The sequence below is a fragment of the Pseudopodoces humilis genome, chromosome 1 (genome assembly GCF_049639895.1).
Source record: "Pseudopodoces humilis isolate 2021_Gansu_Grassland_sample_001 chromosome 1, ASM4963989v1, whole genome shotgun sequence".
In the NCBI taxonomy this organism is placed as follows: Eukaryota; Metazoa; Chordata; class Aves; order Passeriformes; family Paridae; genus Pseudopodoces; species Pseudopodoces humilis.
Window position 1 is genome coordinate 106,612,843 of NC_142200.1, and position 17,514 is coordinate 106,630,356.

At 36.6% G+C, this 17,514-nt stretch overlaps 1 protein-coding gene across 1 annotated transcript in view; it reads right to left on the minus strand.

Moving 5' to 3' along the window:
• LARS2 (leucyl-tRNA synthetase 2, mitochondrial) overlaps window positions 1-17,514 on the minus strand; it is an 83,707-nt gene that overhangs the window by 27,628 nt on the left and 38,565 nt on the right. Inside the window, exons 8-14 of the mRNA XM_005519042.3 lie at window positions 15,716-15,823; window positions 14,023-14,182; window positions 10,813-10,917; window positions 8,033-8,148; window positions 6,446-6,729; window positions 3,262-3,360; window positions 319-456 (exon numbers count right to left, since the gene is read on the minus strand). Coding sequence (XP_005519099.1) covers window positions 319-456; window positions 3,262-3,360; window positions 6,446-6,729; window positions 8,033-8,148; window positions 10,813-10,917; window positions 14,023-14,182; window positions 15,716-15,823 — 1,010 coding nt within the window. The remainder of the gene's footprint in view (window positions 1-318; window positions 457-3,261; window positions 3,361-6,445; window positions 6,730-8,032; window positions 8,149-10,812; window positions 10,918-14,022; window positions 14,183-15,715; window positions 15,824-17,514) is intronic.

Below are 17,514 nucleotides of genomic sequence, written 5' to 3' on the forward strand. Positions count from 1 at the left end.
GCCAGTAGGAAGTTACCTAATTTGAAATAATAGCACTACACAGAATGCCTGAAGTTACTAGTTTTTGCATGCTTTTGCAGGCTGGAAATCTACAGAAGTTTTTTATCACCTGCTCTGAGCCAGTTAATACTCATGAAATAAAAACGTTTGTATGAACACATACAGGAAGTACAACTCACCGTGAGAAACCAAGTACTGACAAAGCAGAAAATTTCAGGCTTATTCAATGTAATGCTCCACTGTCACAACAATTTCCACTAATACTCTTGGAAGTCAAATGAAATAAGAACGATTTTAGTAGAAATGTATAAGGCTTACTTATGTTTTGTCATCTTTAGATCATGGCAAAAATGGCTGAAGAATCTTGCATAGAATAAGTGCATAACTGCATGCTCCTTTCCTCCGATATACAAATCCACAGGCATCCAGTAGTCTGCTAAGTCACTATTAAATGGCCTGAAAAAACACAATAATAGAAAAAAACCCGATGTTGAAAAGAAAGACCAGCACTACTAAAGTAGCTCACCATCCTTGACTGGACGACACTGTTCACTGAGAGCAATACATGTGCAAAAAAACATTCATTTTGCTATCAGATCCTTTTTTTTTTAAGAAGTGAAATGCTAATTGTAGACAAAAATCTAATTTCCACTTACATGTAGATCCACAAAAAGATTATTTTTCTATATTTCAGGCAAGCAATTACCTGAGAAAGCAATGATAACACGACTGCTCTTCAAATTTTTTTTTGCAAATGTTTGTGACCAGCTTTAAATTTTTTTGGTATTTACCATGCCTTATACAGAAAAGACATGACCATTTAAAAACAGTTGATTGTTTTAATCGACAGTCTGCATTGTTGCCATTAGGGGGCAATAATGCAGTTTAAGGCTGTGGAACCCTTTGTAGAGTGAGATGGGTCACAACACTCCAGTTGAAGGATGCTCGATGAAATGACAGTAAATTTGTTATTTACAGCATATTTACCATGTTGTTGGAGGTCATCTGAATGGTTTCTCAGTATTGCTTATGGCTTCATTACATATTTCCATGTCTCCTGTAGTGGGCCCACAAAGTATCATTTGTACAGAAGTTCTTCTCTAATGTAGGCTTAAGGCCTTGGCTCTAACAAACCTACTTGTTTTGTCAGTCTGTCTGATTATTCCATCCATAATTATTGTCACAGTGACACTTTCTTCCTCACAGATGAGCCCAGAAGCAAATCATGGATCTGGGATTCATGTATTTGGGGGAACAAATCAAACCTAACTTGCTCATAAGGCTCCAGAATCAACAGAGTAATTCTCCTGAACTGTAGACCAGTGAAATATGGTTTATGGAAATTAAGGGTACACATATGTGTAGCTTAGTTAAAAGAACGAACTAAATAAATCAAATGCAGGCAGCAATTTAGTGCAGAAGTCCATATAAATGTTCTCATTTCAGTGTAAAACAGATTAGACTACATTAAGCTGTTACTTTGACAGTTGGATGTTACATCTGACTATTTCTTCTTCAGCTTCTGGAAAAGTCCCTCTCGCCCACACACAAAAAATACTTCAAACTGTCACGGAGAGGAAGCAATCTGCCTAACTCAGTGATAGTAATAATATATTCATGCTATCACTAGAAAATAATTATAATTGGCATGAAAAGAGTGTTCACAGAAGATTTTTCTCTAGTTTAACCAAACTAGTGCTGCCAATACAAAAAAAAAATCGGCCCAGCAATATTAAGTCACTGAGTACATGTAGTATGTTCCCAGATACTGCTCTGAACAATAAACAAATACATGCCCAAGCAGCCCATCAGGTGGTATCAATGTTTTAAAATTCAATCCTTCCTGTCTTCCTCAGACTACATAGTAGGGATGTTGCACTAATTCCTCTTTGGAAAAAAACAGTGCTATCAAGCAGCGCTACTACAGGCAGACTATGAAGCAGAAAAACAGTTAAATAACTACATCTGTCTTCCCACACTTTCCATGCTGCAGACACTAGACCACAGCATATGAAAAATCTCCTTTCATTAATTATGCATGTAGTGGAAGTGCTGATACAGCAGGAGATAGCTGTGATGCCTCTTCAATTGAGGTCTGCGCGCACGGAAACGGCAAGAGTCACCAGAATTCAAAAGAAGAGAAGATGTCAGACTTGGCAGCTGGATATTACACTGGACTATTCCTCTGTGGAACGGCACTGCCTGTCCACACACTGAACTACTCAATGCATTGCCAGGAAGGGTACATTCCATGCAATTTACCAGTCTCAGAGTCATGGCAGGCTGTCATTCCTGATGGTACCCCCCACTAAGGACTTCAGCTCCTCAGCTGAAGATTTTCTCTGTGCCCTGTCCCATAATTCCTGTTCATGCAAATTTCTGCTCATTGCCTTGTAGTTCCTGTGCTTACATAGTTGTGTTTATACACCTTGTTCTTCTAGATCTTCTGACACAGGAGCAATCAAAGACCACATCTTTGGACTAGCTCCATATATTGTCCTGGTTCTGGCTGTGATAGAGTTCTTTTTCTGCTGAATAACTGGTACAGTGCTGTGCTTTGAATTCAGTATGAGAATAATGTTGGTAACACACAGATATTCTGGTTGCTGCTGAGCATAAACCAAGGACTTCTTGGTCTCTCATGCTCTGCCAGAGAGCACATGCACAAAGAAGCTGGGAGGAAGTTCAGCCAGGAAGGCTGACCCAGACTGGCCAAAGGGATATTCCATACCATAGACTCTCATGCCCGGTATATAAACTGGGAGAGTTGGCTGGGAGATGCCAATCGCTGCTAAGGGATGGGCTGGGCAGTGGTCAGCAGGTGGGGAGCAATTATATAGTGCAGAGCTTATTTTTCCTGTGTTTTCTCTCTCTCCCTCCCCTTCCTTTTTATTATCATTATCACCACAGTATTTTACTTTGTTTCAGTTATTAAACTGTTGTTATCCAAGCCATGATTTTCACTTTTTTTTTTTTTCCCCCTCCTCCCGATTGTCCTCAGCCCATGGGGTGTGTGTGGGGAGCGAGCAAGCAGCTGTGTGGTATTGAACTGCCAACTGGGGTTAAACCACACCACCTACACTGTGCTGTGTTCAGGCCCAGAGGGCAGGCACATAACGAGGACAGTGCAGGGATTTACACTGCCAGTAGACTGCAGTGAAGCTGCTAGAAGCTGGAAGCACCTGAGTGTGTGGCCTCTTGGTTCCCTTCTCTTCTGTGTAGCAGGCTTGCCCCCAGTGGCCCTGCGCCTACAGCTCTCACCTGTCCGTGTTGTGAGGGTCCGTGTACCTCAGGTAGTACCAAGCAGAATCAACAAATGTATCCATGGTATCGACTTCTCGCCGTGCTGCTGCCTTGCACCTGAGCAAGAGAGGAGAAACCTTTTAGGTACGTGACAAGCTTGAAAAAAACCCCCAAACAAACATGGACAGAATGGCCACATAGACATTTAGACTGAAAACTGAACAGTCTGAAGGAGTGACACGTTCAGAGAAAATTCAACAACAGTAACAGGACTGACTTTTTCCCTCTCCCTCCCAAAACACAGTAAAAGCAAACCAAAAAGAAGCCTGAACAGCCATCACATCCAGCAACAGCAGAAGATGGCACCGCACTGGACAGCCCTCTCAATCTTGGAATTTTTTGGAATTGCCATTTTGAAAGATACAAAGCACAGACAAGCGTACATTGCCATACAGTTAATGGGTACTGAATATAGATCACACTCGCTAGGTACCAGCATGTTTAGCAGAAAGGTCAGGTGGTTGCCTCTCACTGCTTGTCTGTACAAAATGGCCTTTTCAGATTCCATTTATTATCTCTAGAAAAAATTAACTTAGTTTAATTTCAGCTTTCACTGAGATCAAATCTCTTCTAGACCTTGTAGCACAATTTTAATTTGTGATCACAGCAAATTGATTTTTGCTTGTAATTGTATTGGCAGCCCTAAGGAACAGTTTCAAAATAGATTTTAGAATCTCATGTTACTTTCTGTTAATTTGTCCTTGAATATTCATTGTTTGCAGGAGTCAATAATCACATTTAATAAACTTCCATTTGTTGTAAATGATCCCTCTTAAACCTCTTACTGTTAAAACAATGGGATTATTCTAATGTCAATGAAATTGTGCAATCTGTGACACTCTTGTACATAAACGCCACTGATAATATGTAAGAAATCTACACAGTTTATAATTTTATATAAGTTTAAATGTATGTATATGTATACATAATAAATGGGGACTGGCTATTTCGTACTTACTAACTCCATATTTAGTCTCCGATCAGTCTTCATGAGTAAGCTGCAACATGTATTTCAGCTTGCCTGCCTGATACTTCAGCTTGGCTTGCCAAGGCAAGTTTACAAGAGCATCACTGCTTAACATTTTCCTTCATTCTTCCTTCACTATACCTGGTCCTCTTCTACATGCAAGTTTTTTTTCCAATGAGAATAATGTAATAAAGGAATTTTACTTCTAACTGATTTTTAGTGTAGAATAATAATTTTATTAAATTGCACACATAAGCAAAGACTTGGCCAACGTAAAAGAATGGCTTTTCTGTCAAAAGTAAGAATACTTTACAGTCACTGAACCGTAATTATATCTGTTTCATGCCTCTGTGCTAAATGGACATGGCTCACTAACACAGAGACAGCATGGGCATCTTTCAGAGTTTGTATAATTTATATCAATATTGTGATTACAGACACAATACTGTAATCTCATTAGACAATCTTCAGATGACTAACACAATTACCTGGACTTGTGTAACAAAGAATAACTTGGGCATCTCCTCCCATTTATGATTGTTAACATTATTGTCATTCAGATTCTTAGGCTTTTGTATCCTTCCATCTGACTTTCTTTATTAATTCTAGATATTAAACAAAACTAATAAAAAATAGAACTAAAGGAATGGATAATGTAAGTTCTCCGAGCAAGGAAAAACAAGGATGACTGCACACAAAAGTAATAGCTCAAATGATTTGAAACTGTAGCAGACATGGATGAGCAATACTGATGATAGCTGTCAAATAGGTGAGAATTAGGAAGACAAATAAAGATGAGAATTGAAAAAAAAAAAAGTTAATTTCAGTAAGCTACCACATCTTAGGCTAAGATAGTAATCCTGTGTGACTTTATTTCTGGCTAAACAAATGCCTTTGATTAACTTCTATGCAGTGCAGCCACAATAACTAATCAGAATCGTAAGGATTTGCTATACATCACAAGTATATGTTATTGCCTGGTAAACAACAAAATAATTTTTAACTAAGGTTGTGGGGGAAGCCAAGAGTGCCTTTCACACAGTGACTTTCAGTCACAGGAAAATTTCTCAATTGAAATTAGGAATTGTAGACCAAGGCATTTCTGGGGTTTTTACTAAACCTGTGGATCATATTCAGTAAGGCTTCACTGCAAAGGTCACATTTTAAAATACACTACCATGTGCAATTTCAACAGGCACATCTGAGAAGAAATTTTTTATTCATAAACATAGGAGTAAAGGTCTGTTTTGCAAAAACATTACGTGTTATCAACAAAGTTCAAAATACATGTTTTCAGAGAACCATGGAACTGCTGATACTAAAATAAATTTAGATGCTATGAATCAGCTGAATTATCAGCGAGAGCCCTATTGCCATTTATATGTCTGATTTCCCTACCTAGAAGCCTGATAACATTTGGTCAGTGTGCTAAGAGCAGCAATGTATTGCATTGCTGATGAAAAACTTCTCTGGAATACTTCATGTTCAGTTCCTCCCACAGAACCTGTAGGCAACCTTCAGTGTACAGAGTATCTAAGCAGTCCTCAAGATTACACAACTGATTTTTACAACACTTCTCTCACTACATAATTCAGACTTTTTATTTCTTGAACAGATGGACTACAAACAATAAGGATTACAGTGATGACAACATGCATTTACTTTCAAATCTGAATTACATGCTATCTGTAAGGTACAGCATCATTATAAAGATTTATATAGCCGAGTGAACACTTTATTATTGACTATTGCAAGAAAATGAACACAGTATTAGTTTCCTTAACAAGAGGACTAATTCAGTAATCATTATAAGCTTTATATAAACACTGATGAAAGATAATTAAAATAACTGTAGTAAATGAAGTGAAAAATACTGTTAAGAAATGGGAAACAGAGAAAATGATTCTGTTTTCCCTTTGTTTCTCTCCTGTAACTTAAAACCAGTCAGTTTTGTTTCATCTTGCTTATGAAAAAATAGCAGTTTGGGCATTGAGTGTTGCAAAAAAAAAAGGAGTTTTACAGAGTGTATAAGAAAAAAATCCCTGTGCTGGGTCAAACTAAACATCATTCTGGAGTTGCGTCCTGTCTCAGAGCAACACTTTGGGAAAGCGCACAAGAAACAAGCAGGTGCAAAGTAATCTCTCCCAGGCTGCAGCAAGTACAGGACTAACTTACCTCGGACAGGAACAGTTCACCCATTCTGGGGCACTTTCCAAAGGTGAGGCTCCCTTTCCTGTGAACGTGGTCACACTGGGCAACACCACAGGTAAGTCTTCGTAAGGCACAGGAACAGTGCCACATGCTGGGCAGTGAATGATTGGAATGGGCGTTCCCCAGTACCGCTGCCGAGATATTAACCAGTCTCTCAATTTGTCACTCGTTAGGTCTCCACCTATTTTTTTCTTTTTGGCCTGCTGAGTAATAGCTTCTAAAGCCTCCTGCCGAGTCATGCCAGTGATCTGATTGAAAAACAAAACGAAACAAAAAAAGAGACATAGAAAAAGAAAAATTTTTAGTTGCTATCAGTGAGAGTGCAAGAACAAACAAAACCAGTTTTCTGAGAGCCAAAATAATAATTTCAGTCTTACCACTGGTTAACATCCTGCTATCCAAGAGGCTATTCACATACCAGCTGCCCATTTGAACCTTCTTGCTTAAAGGATTATGTTCTTTATGGTCTGAATAGAAGAAGACTGAAAAAGAGTCTTGTAGACCCCCTCAACCATTATTGGCAGATATTTGAATTTATTGCTGATATCTTTATCGGTTGCTGTATGCCAAAACTTTCAGAATTCTATGATGAACATAAGGTAGAGACTGAGGAAATGCAAATGTTAAAACAGCTTTCCTTCTCCTATGCTCATTTCAGGTTTTTCTATTCTTGCTTTCACATACTTTTTAACCACTTAGACCCTACCCTACTGTGGACAGGATTTCTGAACTGGAGAGAAAATTTAGGCCTGTCAGAGGCTCATCTGTTTCCAAGGAACAGTTCCTAGGAACAGTTTTTCTCTCCAGAATTGTTATTGTAAAGAGGTAATTTTTCTCATAACAATTAGAACAGACATCCTTGATGTGTTTTCTGTGGTCTCACCAATGGGGACAAAAGGGGGTGTTGTTCCTTCCACCAATCAGGGTAACCTGGCTGGAAAAACTATATAAGGTTAGAAAACTTTGAAATAAAAAGCTGAAAAATTGACCTTGGTGGTGTTCATGCTTGGACCTGCGCCTGGTATTTCATGTCCTCTAGCAACACCCTACCACTTAGACATAATGTGTCGGCTACTAAAACACACATTTTCAAGACCTGTATCTAAAGATAAAATTCCTATGTCTTTTGAGGCATTCACGATACCACAAAGGCTGAAGCTGCATTTCAATGAATTTGTGGAAGAAGAACTAGTATGTTCACGTTTAGGTTAAGAATCTATTGAGATTATGAAATAAGAATCAACTTTTAACATAGGTTAAATTATTCTGTTTCCTTTATAGAACTGAGACTAATACAGAGGAAAGTTCAACTTTCTTCTCATGTACAAAAGGAAAAAACTTATTTTACTGCTGCAGTAGAGCCAATGTATTTAATCATTAAATTATTCCCAGAAATTTGGTAGCATAAGCTTGGCTTGATTTAAAAAAAAAAAAAAAAATCTTTAATAATACAAAGTATTTGTAATACAAAGTATTTGGCACTCTTGAGAAAACAGACTTAATTTGCTTTGTTACCGTAAGCTGAAAAGAAATCCATACTTGTATACCTACCTCTGCAGAATTAATGATCTTCTCCAAACCATTTGGAAATGTCTCAATGACTTCAGTGAAAGAAATACCCAGATTCTTAGCTACTGCAGCATCTTCTGCACTAGTACTAGGAATTCCTAGAATGGATGAAAAAAACATTTCACTGCTATGGCAGTCACTTTATAATGAATTACGTTTTCCCAAAGGACTTAAAGAAAATGATTTAAGAACAGTAAAAATGTTTTTTGTATTCTTTAAGTAGTGAAACTGAAACAGCAATAATTAGAAATATGTTTCTCAGTTCCTCTGTAATTCAAATATTCATCAGTGTCCTGTCCTTTCAGAAAAGTTTGAAAATCTGATGATTCTAAAAAAACTAAAAATAAAGCTATAAAATTTGGATAGAATTATAGAATTTTCAATATAACCATATTATCTAAATATAATATATTTAAACAATACAAATTTTAATTCTATTTGCTAATATAATCAAAGACTAAACAAAGAGCAAAGTCTTCCTGTTTCAATATTAATTTAGCTCTAATTTCATAATTTATTAAAATGTACCATAATGCAACAGTCTCAAACATTACTATCCCTTTAACTTACTATGAAAGACATGATTTGTTTATAAACTCAGGGAAACAATTCAAATAACATCAGCTTGAAATTCAGACTATAACTAGTAAGAATACTTCCTACTGATATTCAGATGAGTTACACAAGTCTCACTATTTAAGGCTCCCAATGCTCTCTTTTCCTCTGTGTTTTATTATTTGGGACAGTCACACATTTTAATTCTGAGGGTTACCTGGAGGGTTACCTTTCACAGTGAATTAAAAAATTTCTTAGCTTGCTTTATTATCACATGTATTCTGAAATAATATTAAGATGCTAACATTTATTATTTACACAGAGATACATCTTCCTGCCTATTTTTCCTTTTCAATGATAATTTAATTAATAATTTGAACCATCTTGCACAATTACTGTCATTGTTAAACGGCAAAGAAACTTATTCCAACAAGACAATGCCAACATTAAGTTGGTGAAAACTACATACAGAAGTTCTCAAAATAGTTGCTGAGCACACTGGAATTAACTAAACCAGCTTAACAATCACCTTAGTTCAGGCAGTGAAATGCCTGCTCTACTTTAACTCTGCCAATATGTGGAAGTTTGGAAGCAGATGACTGAAGAAAATCAAACAAAACTCCCCTGTGACAAGTAACTTCTTAACTAGAAAAACACGAAATTGCTATTTTATCTTTCCAGCAGATGTACACTCTTGCCATTTCAAGAACAATATTTGTATCTTAATTTGTCAGAAAGCCCTGCAGTCTGCAACAGGTGACTTCACAATATGCTCTAAGAATGGAAAAAAGCACGTCCCAGTTTTTAGTCTGCTTCCTTTTGAAAAGATGATGCTATTAATGTACACTGGCAAAACTCAACAGCTGGCACCCACAGCTTCCCATGAAGAGCTGGGCTGTTTCCAATAGACATAAGGCCAAAGTATGTGCCAGCAAACTGGAAGATTTTAAGGAAAAATAAGATTAGGTATTTCAATAATTTGGCTTCTCCTGTATGAGGATAACCTTTGTTTCTCAAAACCAGATTAAAGTCTAAAACGTAAGATGCAGGTATGCTGTAAGCAAGGTATACAGCCCAAATGGATAATTTCCATCAGGCCCATGAAGGTCATCCAAGACATTTTTGCACAGTCAGCAGGTTTTATTCAGCCCAATTGTGCGAAAATAGCCAATATTGACAGCAGTGAAAGCAGCAGCCCCAGGACAGGAAAGAAGTATCAGCAACAGGGAGGTAACAACAGGCGTTAAGGGATAAGGAATGCACTGGAAAAAGGGAAGAAGACAATATTTTCCATTAGGACTAGAACAGAATATTGCCTTCTCAATGCAGCTGAGAACATGGCAAAGCACAACAGTAAACAAAGAGCTTGGTGGGTGCAGATTAAAATGGACATGGTTTTTAAAATTTAGCAAAGTTTCTACTTTGACTTATTAGGACAACCATATTATCTAAGAGTATGTACTTAGCTGCCCAGTTTGGGGGACCAGGCTCCATATCCAGAAAAGGAGTAAGACAGGCAGCTTCATAGGACAACTTTGAGAACAGAAGCTCACTGCAGGTGATTCAGCATCCTCCAGCAACACCCTCCCCCTTCACCTATGGATCCTCAACTCTAAATCAGGTGCCTTAAATTATGGGAACGCTACCTTGAGAGATAAAGGATCTAAGATAACTCTGCAAGACTACCTGAAAAAAATTATTACCTATCCTGAACTACTTTACCGGCCTCAAAACAAGTATTACTAGATAAAAGTCTAAGTTGGAAGTTTTGTACATTTACCATCTGACACATTTCTCTATAAGGATGTACATAATTCATGCAAACTTAAGACACACAAAAAAAAGCCAAAAATTAGGGCTGTTTGTCAAAAAATGGTACTGTTCTGTTTTGATTAAGGATGGTGAGAGACAGCCAAACACATATGTTGTAGGTAACCAATTTTCTTAAGATACGCAGATCCTCAAACTCAGCTCATTAAATGCACTAATTTTGTATTTCCATTTAAAATTATCATCCTGCAAATTTCTTCACCCACATAGATTCCACATATCTCCTTTTCCCTTCCTTCTTACCTAATGAAGAACAGAAATCCAAAATCCGGGAGAGCGAGCCTCTGTGTTCAAATATTTACCACAACAAATATCTTGTGCTCCAACACAGCAACTGAAAACCATACTATTCCACTTACATATCTAACATCACATACCTATTTTAGTATCAAGAAAATTATCAAAATTGGTTTTTGCTGAGATGACTACAGGAATCTCCTGACTGGTAAGCAAATTCACAGCTGTCACTGAAGTAAGTGAGTCTGAAAACAAATGTAATGATATGGTAAATAAAATAGAAGATATGCTAAGAACATCACTTACCATTACAATACAGCTAATCTTAAACTTACATGAATTTTAAATAACAGTTTTCTTTAAAAAAGAAAGAAAATTACAAACCTATTCACATTTCAAAAAAGCTGAGATGCATGAAAATGCACAGTAAGTCAGATTGGTAAATTTTCATGATTAGAAAACATACTTATAAAAAGCACCTGTATAAAAACAGAGTAGGATTTTGATTATAACATAAAAATTGAGTCTTTGATCAAAATACAGGCTGCTGCAAAGTTGTATGGATCTGTTTTAGTAAGCCCCGGTTTATGTACTATCATACAATGCTACAAAATCCCACCAAAAATCAGATAAAACTGCAGGGGAGCATATATCCTTATGATTTAATTTCTAACAGAAGATCTACAAAGCATGTGAAATCTTTTTTTTTTTAACCTGTGTTAAAAAGCCACCTAAGTAATCTACTTTTTTCCAAACAGGGCATTCATATTCATATTACAGATGAGGAACCCAATGTCCACAAGCAAGGGGAGATAGGAGAGGAGAGAATTACGAGTAAAAACTAATGAACTGAAATTGATTTACAGTATGCAGATTGGGTGGCTCAGCAAGGAAAAAAACGAAATCTGAACACTACTAATTTTGAGGATTTGAACCCCAGATCTCAATTTGGGCCTATTTCTAATTTTTTCAGAGCCTTGAAGTTGATGATAATTTCAATCATTAAAATGTGGGCTGCTAAGAGCTTCCTTTCACCTTTCTTCAAAGCTAAGCTGAGGCTATGAAGGCTTGTATTGTAATGCATAAAATCTGCTTGAAGTAAAGTAACAGCAATTTTGGGAACAGGGCTGTTATATCTCATCATGCTTCTTAACACAAATGATACATTTATTTATTTCTGATTACTACTTTTTCAAATTTTAGGTATCTGAGGTATTTATATTATACAGAAAACTTCCACATTCAAACCATTGCACACAGCTTTCCTCTGTTTAAAAAAAATACAAAAGGGACAATTTAATTTTTTAAAAGCAACTAACCAAAAAGCGTCATGAGCAGGAAGCTGAGTGGGCAGGACACTGGTTTTAAAAATAACTTCTCTCTTCCACCCAGCAATAATTTTCATTTTATGCTGGAACCCAAAATAATAACTGCAGTTTATGAAGGTGCTCTTTCCTGTACTCACTTGCTCACATCATTATTATAACTGAATAGAGAGAATGGTACAGGTACAAATGTAAGACGATGTATGCTGAGTATTATAATGAGATAATGAACAATGTAACGGTCAAATCTTTATCTCAGGCACCTCCTGCTGTCAAAACTATTAGATTTACCAGATTCTAAATTAACATATATTTTTGTAGGTAAAAAGAAAAAATTCAATGTTTGACAACTGGTTGTTCCATCTATTTAAATAATAGTAACCTAAAATAAAGACATGCAATTCAAGACTAAAGGTTTTAGAACTTTCAGTTACTCTGCTATACAATACCTTTTTTTTCTCTCCTAGAGAACACAAAAAACATAACCTCCTAATTATTTAAATGAGAACACAGTGAAGAAAGAGAATTACAAGACTATGCCCATTGAAAAGAAAACAATTACACTTAATTAAATTAAAATTTCAATGTTACTGAGGATTTTTTTTAAAAAAGTCTTGGTTAATGTGAAAATAGGGTTTGTATAAGGCCATCCAAAATTTCTTTTCATTTAAATGCCATTGTTGGCCTTTCATATGTAAAATGCCAATCTCAGCTAATTTCAACTGAAGAATGTCTGTAAGTATATTCACAAGTAGCACAAGTATACAATAGCAGAGTTATGTGGAATTGTGCCTCTTTTTTGAGGACTTTTGGTTGTCATTTTTCAGCTGAGAGTTCCTTAATTTAACTCAACCAAAGCCTTTGAGCTTGTTGTTAACACACAAAAAAGCTTTGCAAGAATTTCCACTTAAAAACAAATATAAAAATATACCATTGTCCTTATTAAAAGCAAATTTTGCACTTCTGTGATTTGGCTTTAAGCATGGATCCAACAAGGTACAGACATATGCAGGAACATTGTGATTGTGCAGTTACTGCTTTGATTTGGTTCAACTGCAAGAACTGCAATTTTGTTCTCCAAGATTCTCCAGGCTTTGCTCACCTCTTAGACAAGGGCTTTATGTACTCAGCACAGTCAGACTTGGTTTTTTTTTTCAACTAGCAAGCAAATTTTTAAAGGTAGAAATGAAGTACCTATAAAAGCAGGTTCTGTACAACCAACACAATTTCCCACAAGATGCTGTTGAAATCAGATGCTATATAGACAATGAAGCCTCATCTTTACCAGTAAGGAAAAAAGAAAATACTGAACACCAGCCTGAAGTAGAAACAAAAAATATTCTATTTACTCTTGTCATTTCCATGTTTTCCAAACAACAAAAAAATACTAGACCACAGATGCCAAATACAGGCAGAATTGGAGGTAGAAGACTTCAGGAAAGCAGTTAAGAACAATTAAAGCATTATCAGTTGACTGTGTAAGTCATGACTGCCATAGGGATACTCTGAATTTACTCCACTAGAGTCCTGTATTAACTAAGGATCTGCATAGTAGAGTATTATTTTACTATCTATCAGTGATTCACTTTGCTATGTATTAGTGATCTATTGACGTCTTTAGATTCCTTATGACAGGAAGAAATCATTGCTGGTGCATGAATTAGTTCTGCTGTCTTTGTACTAATGACAAATTACCACAAAGCCATGAGACTTTCCAATGGGCTGAGACAGTCAAATTTGGACTATTCATTTCTGATAGACAAGGAAACAAGAATCTCTTCCATTGCTTTTATATACTATGAAGTGTTACAACTATTATAAAAAGAAGAATTCTAGCATAGCTGCTCTTGCCACATCTGAAGCCAGGACAGGCTGATGTGACACTGTGTGACATATAGCAAGAATCAAAGGCCTGCTAGCTCTCAACAGGAACAGCTCCTGCTCAGCTTGATACACACTCTCCAAAGATCATTCTCTATAATTGTTGCTCTTCTACAACAAAATGCAGTATGAGAAAAATACCACCTTTCCCTGGGATGAACTCCCTCTGAAAGACTTCCTTGAAACTGCTATTCCCATGCAGCAGTCTGTGAGTTGGTAAGATACATAAATGGGAAGCTCCATAAATGGCTTCAGGTGTATATGTGTAAGCTGCTACCTTCTCTTCTGTTACTTTGCCATTTACCTGAAAAAGAGCAGAAAAAAATTCCCACTGGAAGTGCAGTGATTATAGATTTCCCTTCCTTTCCATACAGCTAATGAGTCTATATCACCCTACAGACATACGCAGATCCAAATACCAAAGCCAGATGCATTTGCACTATAGAAATTTTCCAGAATCAAACTTTGACAAAACTTACTTTTAGGCCTTGAGAAAGTTGCTTTACAGTCTTGCCTTAGTTTTTCCAAATATATCTATGAAATATAATTCTAATCCCGTAAGTAATATTGCACTGTGCTACTGAGATAGACTCAATCCCTGGCTAAGCCACCCAGAATCCTTCTATTCACTTTTAATATGCATGCCTTGTTTCCAAGAAACTGGAAGGAGATGCTACCTCTGAAATCTAAAGAGAATTTAGGATTTTCTCAGCTACAATATGACTTTACACCATATTTCTCTGATGAAGTGAATGCTGCAACTTATGTACAGAAATAAAATAATAAAAGGTGGCACAACAAACAATTGGACATAAAATGTAAATAGTAAACCTAAGCAACTTTTTAAGAATTACCACCTGGAATTATCAACCAAGGTTTATATCTTAGACCAGCTAACTGAAAAGTATATGGGGGTCTTGGAGAGAGATTTTTCTGTAGCAAGTATTGACATAAATTGTTAGAAACAATTGATAAAAACAACTTTAATACAAAGTAATTTATAGAAATACAAATACAGTATCTTTTAGCAAGGTGCAAATCAGAGGTATTTAAAAGGTTTAATTTGTCTCAATTTGAAGTTCTAAAGAATTCAGTACTTCAAAATAAGAAGTCACTTTTAGAATGTTAGACCAGAGTAAATAATCACAATAAAGTTTTGAAGTACAAGGGCTGAAATTCAATCAGGTTCTCTGAAAATCTCTTCTGTCACTACCATATCCATGGAGCCTTGTTCGTCTCTTGACAAAAAAAGGGAAAATCTGAAGTCTTTCTGTAGATAATGATATATTTTTTCAGGTTTCCTTTTCCTTCCTCGCCTTTCTTTCTATCTAGACTTCTCTGTAGCACCATCACTACCTAATAGTGTGGTTTCCATTATTTTAATTATGGTATATGGTAAGTGAAATAATGGACAAATGTAAGCTAAGCAGCTTGCCTGAGGTCAGCCTGGTTCTGACAGAGAAGGTGACATGCAGAGAAAAGCAAAAGCCCAACTAGATCCTAGCTAACGTGCAGTGCTACTTGATAGTGCACTTGGCACAAATGTTCCGGCTTTTAGGGAAGCTTATTATCTGGCATATATTTTGGCATAAATATACACAGCCAATTTACATCCACTTGAATACACAAACCCTTTCCTAAGAAGGATAGCAGGGAGTATCTCTTCAACCCTCAAATGGTATTCTTCAGGAATCTGTGCAGGTCTGTGCATGAATATAATAATAATCCTTTCTAGGAGGCTTCAAGCTTTTCAGATCTGAAAATCCAGTCCCATCACACATTTCAGGAGTTGCAGCTAGCCCAACCAAGACAGCAGCAATTGAAATATCTGATTTACCTTTAGCAAGAAGTCAAGAGAGCACCCAACGCAGTCACCTATCCAATTTGCTTGCATTTCTTTAATACCATACCACTCAGGGAGATCAGATAAAGCATCAAACATGGCCTTAAGCAACAAAAGAAAGAATTAGAACATTCAGCTTTTGTAAGCATACAATGGTTACAATGGTTATATGTATGGGTTTAATTATAACTAACAACAAAATGTTAAGGTTTTGGTAAAAACACTTGAGGAGGTAGCTTTATACTGCTGCTACCTCAAATTAATCTCTCTGAGAATAGAACTAACATGGAACAAGCCAGAGGTATGTCACTGCTAACAGATACCTTGTTATTAAACGTGGCCTTTCTTTTGAATGGACTAGACCTTAAGATACAGGAACAAAAAACCTAGATGAAAACAAAGACAGAAAATATTCCCAGTGGTTTTAACTTCTGGGAAGTGTAGGATCACCGAGCTGAACAATACTTGCAGATATGAAGCCTACATTTGGATTAGTTGTTTTAGACAATAGCCTAGAGATGGCAGTCAGACTAAAGGTGTCCTTTAAGGTGACACGTCCTAAAATTTTCAAGCTCTGACTTAAAATAGCATGATAGTTTCTAGATATCTATTTTTTTATATTTGGTATTGATACTTTACCACAGTAACACAACAGGCTGTAAAATGGATTGGGTTCTTTAGGTTGTATCATCCTGCAAAAACAACACTAAGCCTAGTAACAAAGGTTCATATTTAAATAAAGAAACATACATGGTATTATAATAATATAACTCTTATAAGCAACCAGCAGTGAAGCTGGGTCTAGAGGAATCAAGGGTCTACAGCAAGTCTTAAGTGGAGTGGCTGATGAACCTGGGGATGTTTAGGCTGGAGAAAAGGAGGCTCAGGGGGGACCTTATCACTCTCCACAGCTGCCCAAAAGAAGGCTGTAGTGAAGTGCAGGTCAGTCTCTTCTCTCAGGTAACAAATAACGGGACCAGGGGAAATGGTCTCAAGTTGCACCAGGGGAGGATACTAGAAAAAATTTCACCATGGAAAGGGTTGTCAAACATCAGAACAGGCTGTCCAGGGAAGTGTTCGGGTCATCATCTCTGGAGGTATTTAGAAGGCCCGTAGAAATGGTGCTTAGGGACAGGCTTTACTGATGGACTTGGCAGTGCTGGCTAAATGGTTGGACTTGAGGATCACAAAGGTTTTTTCCAGCCTAAGTGGATCTATACTATGCAGCAGTGAAGAAATTAAGTGTTGCATCCTTTACTAGCCATAGTGTCCAACAGCCAGCTTGTAATTTCCATGCATATTTGCACTCAACAAGAGTGTATATATATATATATATATACACACAATATATATATATATATACACACATATAAATATATAAAGCACATATATTTATGTGCATTCTGATGTGTGGAATGGAAGCATAAATGTCTATTCCAAGTCAACTAGCATTTGTCTAAAAAATTTGAACAACATGATTTTAATCAATGGCATCTATAACAATGTAAAGGAGAAGACAGACAACTTAAAGTTCATCTAATTTTTCACTTTGTAACACTGCACATTTTTGTTATGAATACTGTGACTGTCCAAAATCTTTACTCTGGCAGAAGTACAGCCAGAGGCATGAGTCAGTTGGACAGATGGTGAATATGCTGAACAATTACAGTCAAAATCGAAGAATAAGGCAACATGTTGAATAATTTTTCCTTCAGCTGTGACTCCCAACATCAAATGTGCAAGCTCTTTATTATCTCAGTAATTACTAACAACCTGCAAAGATGGACAGTCAC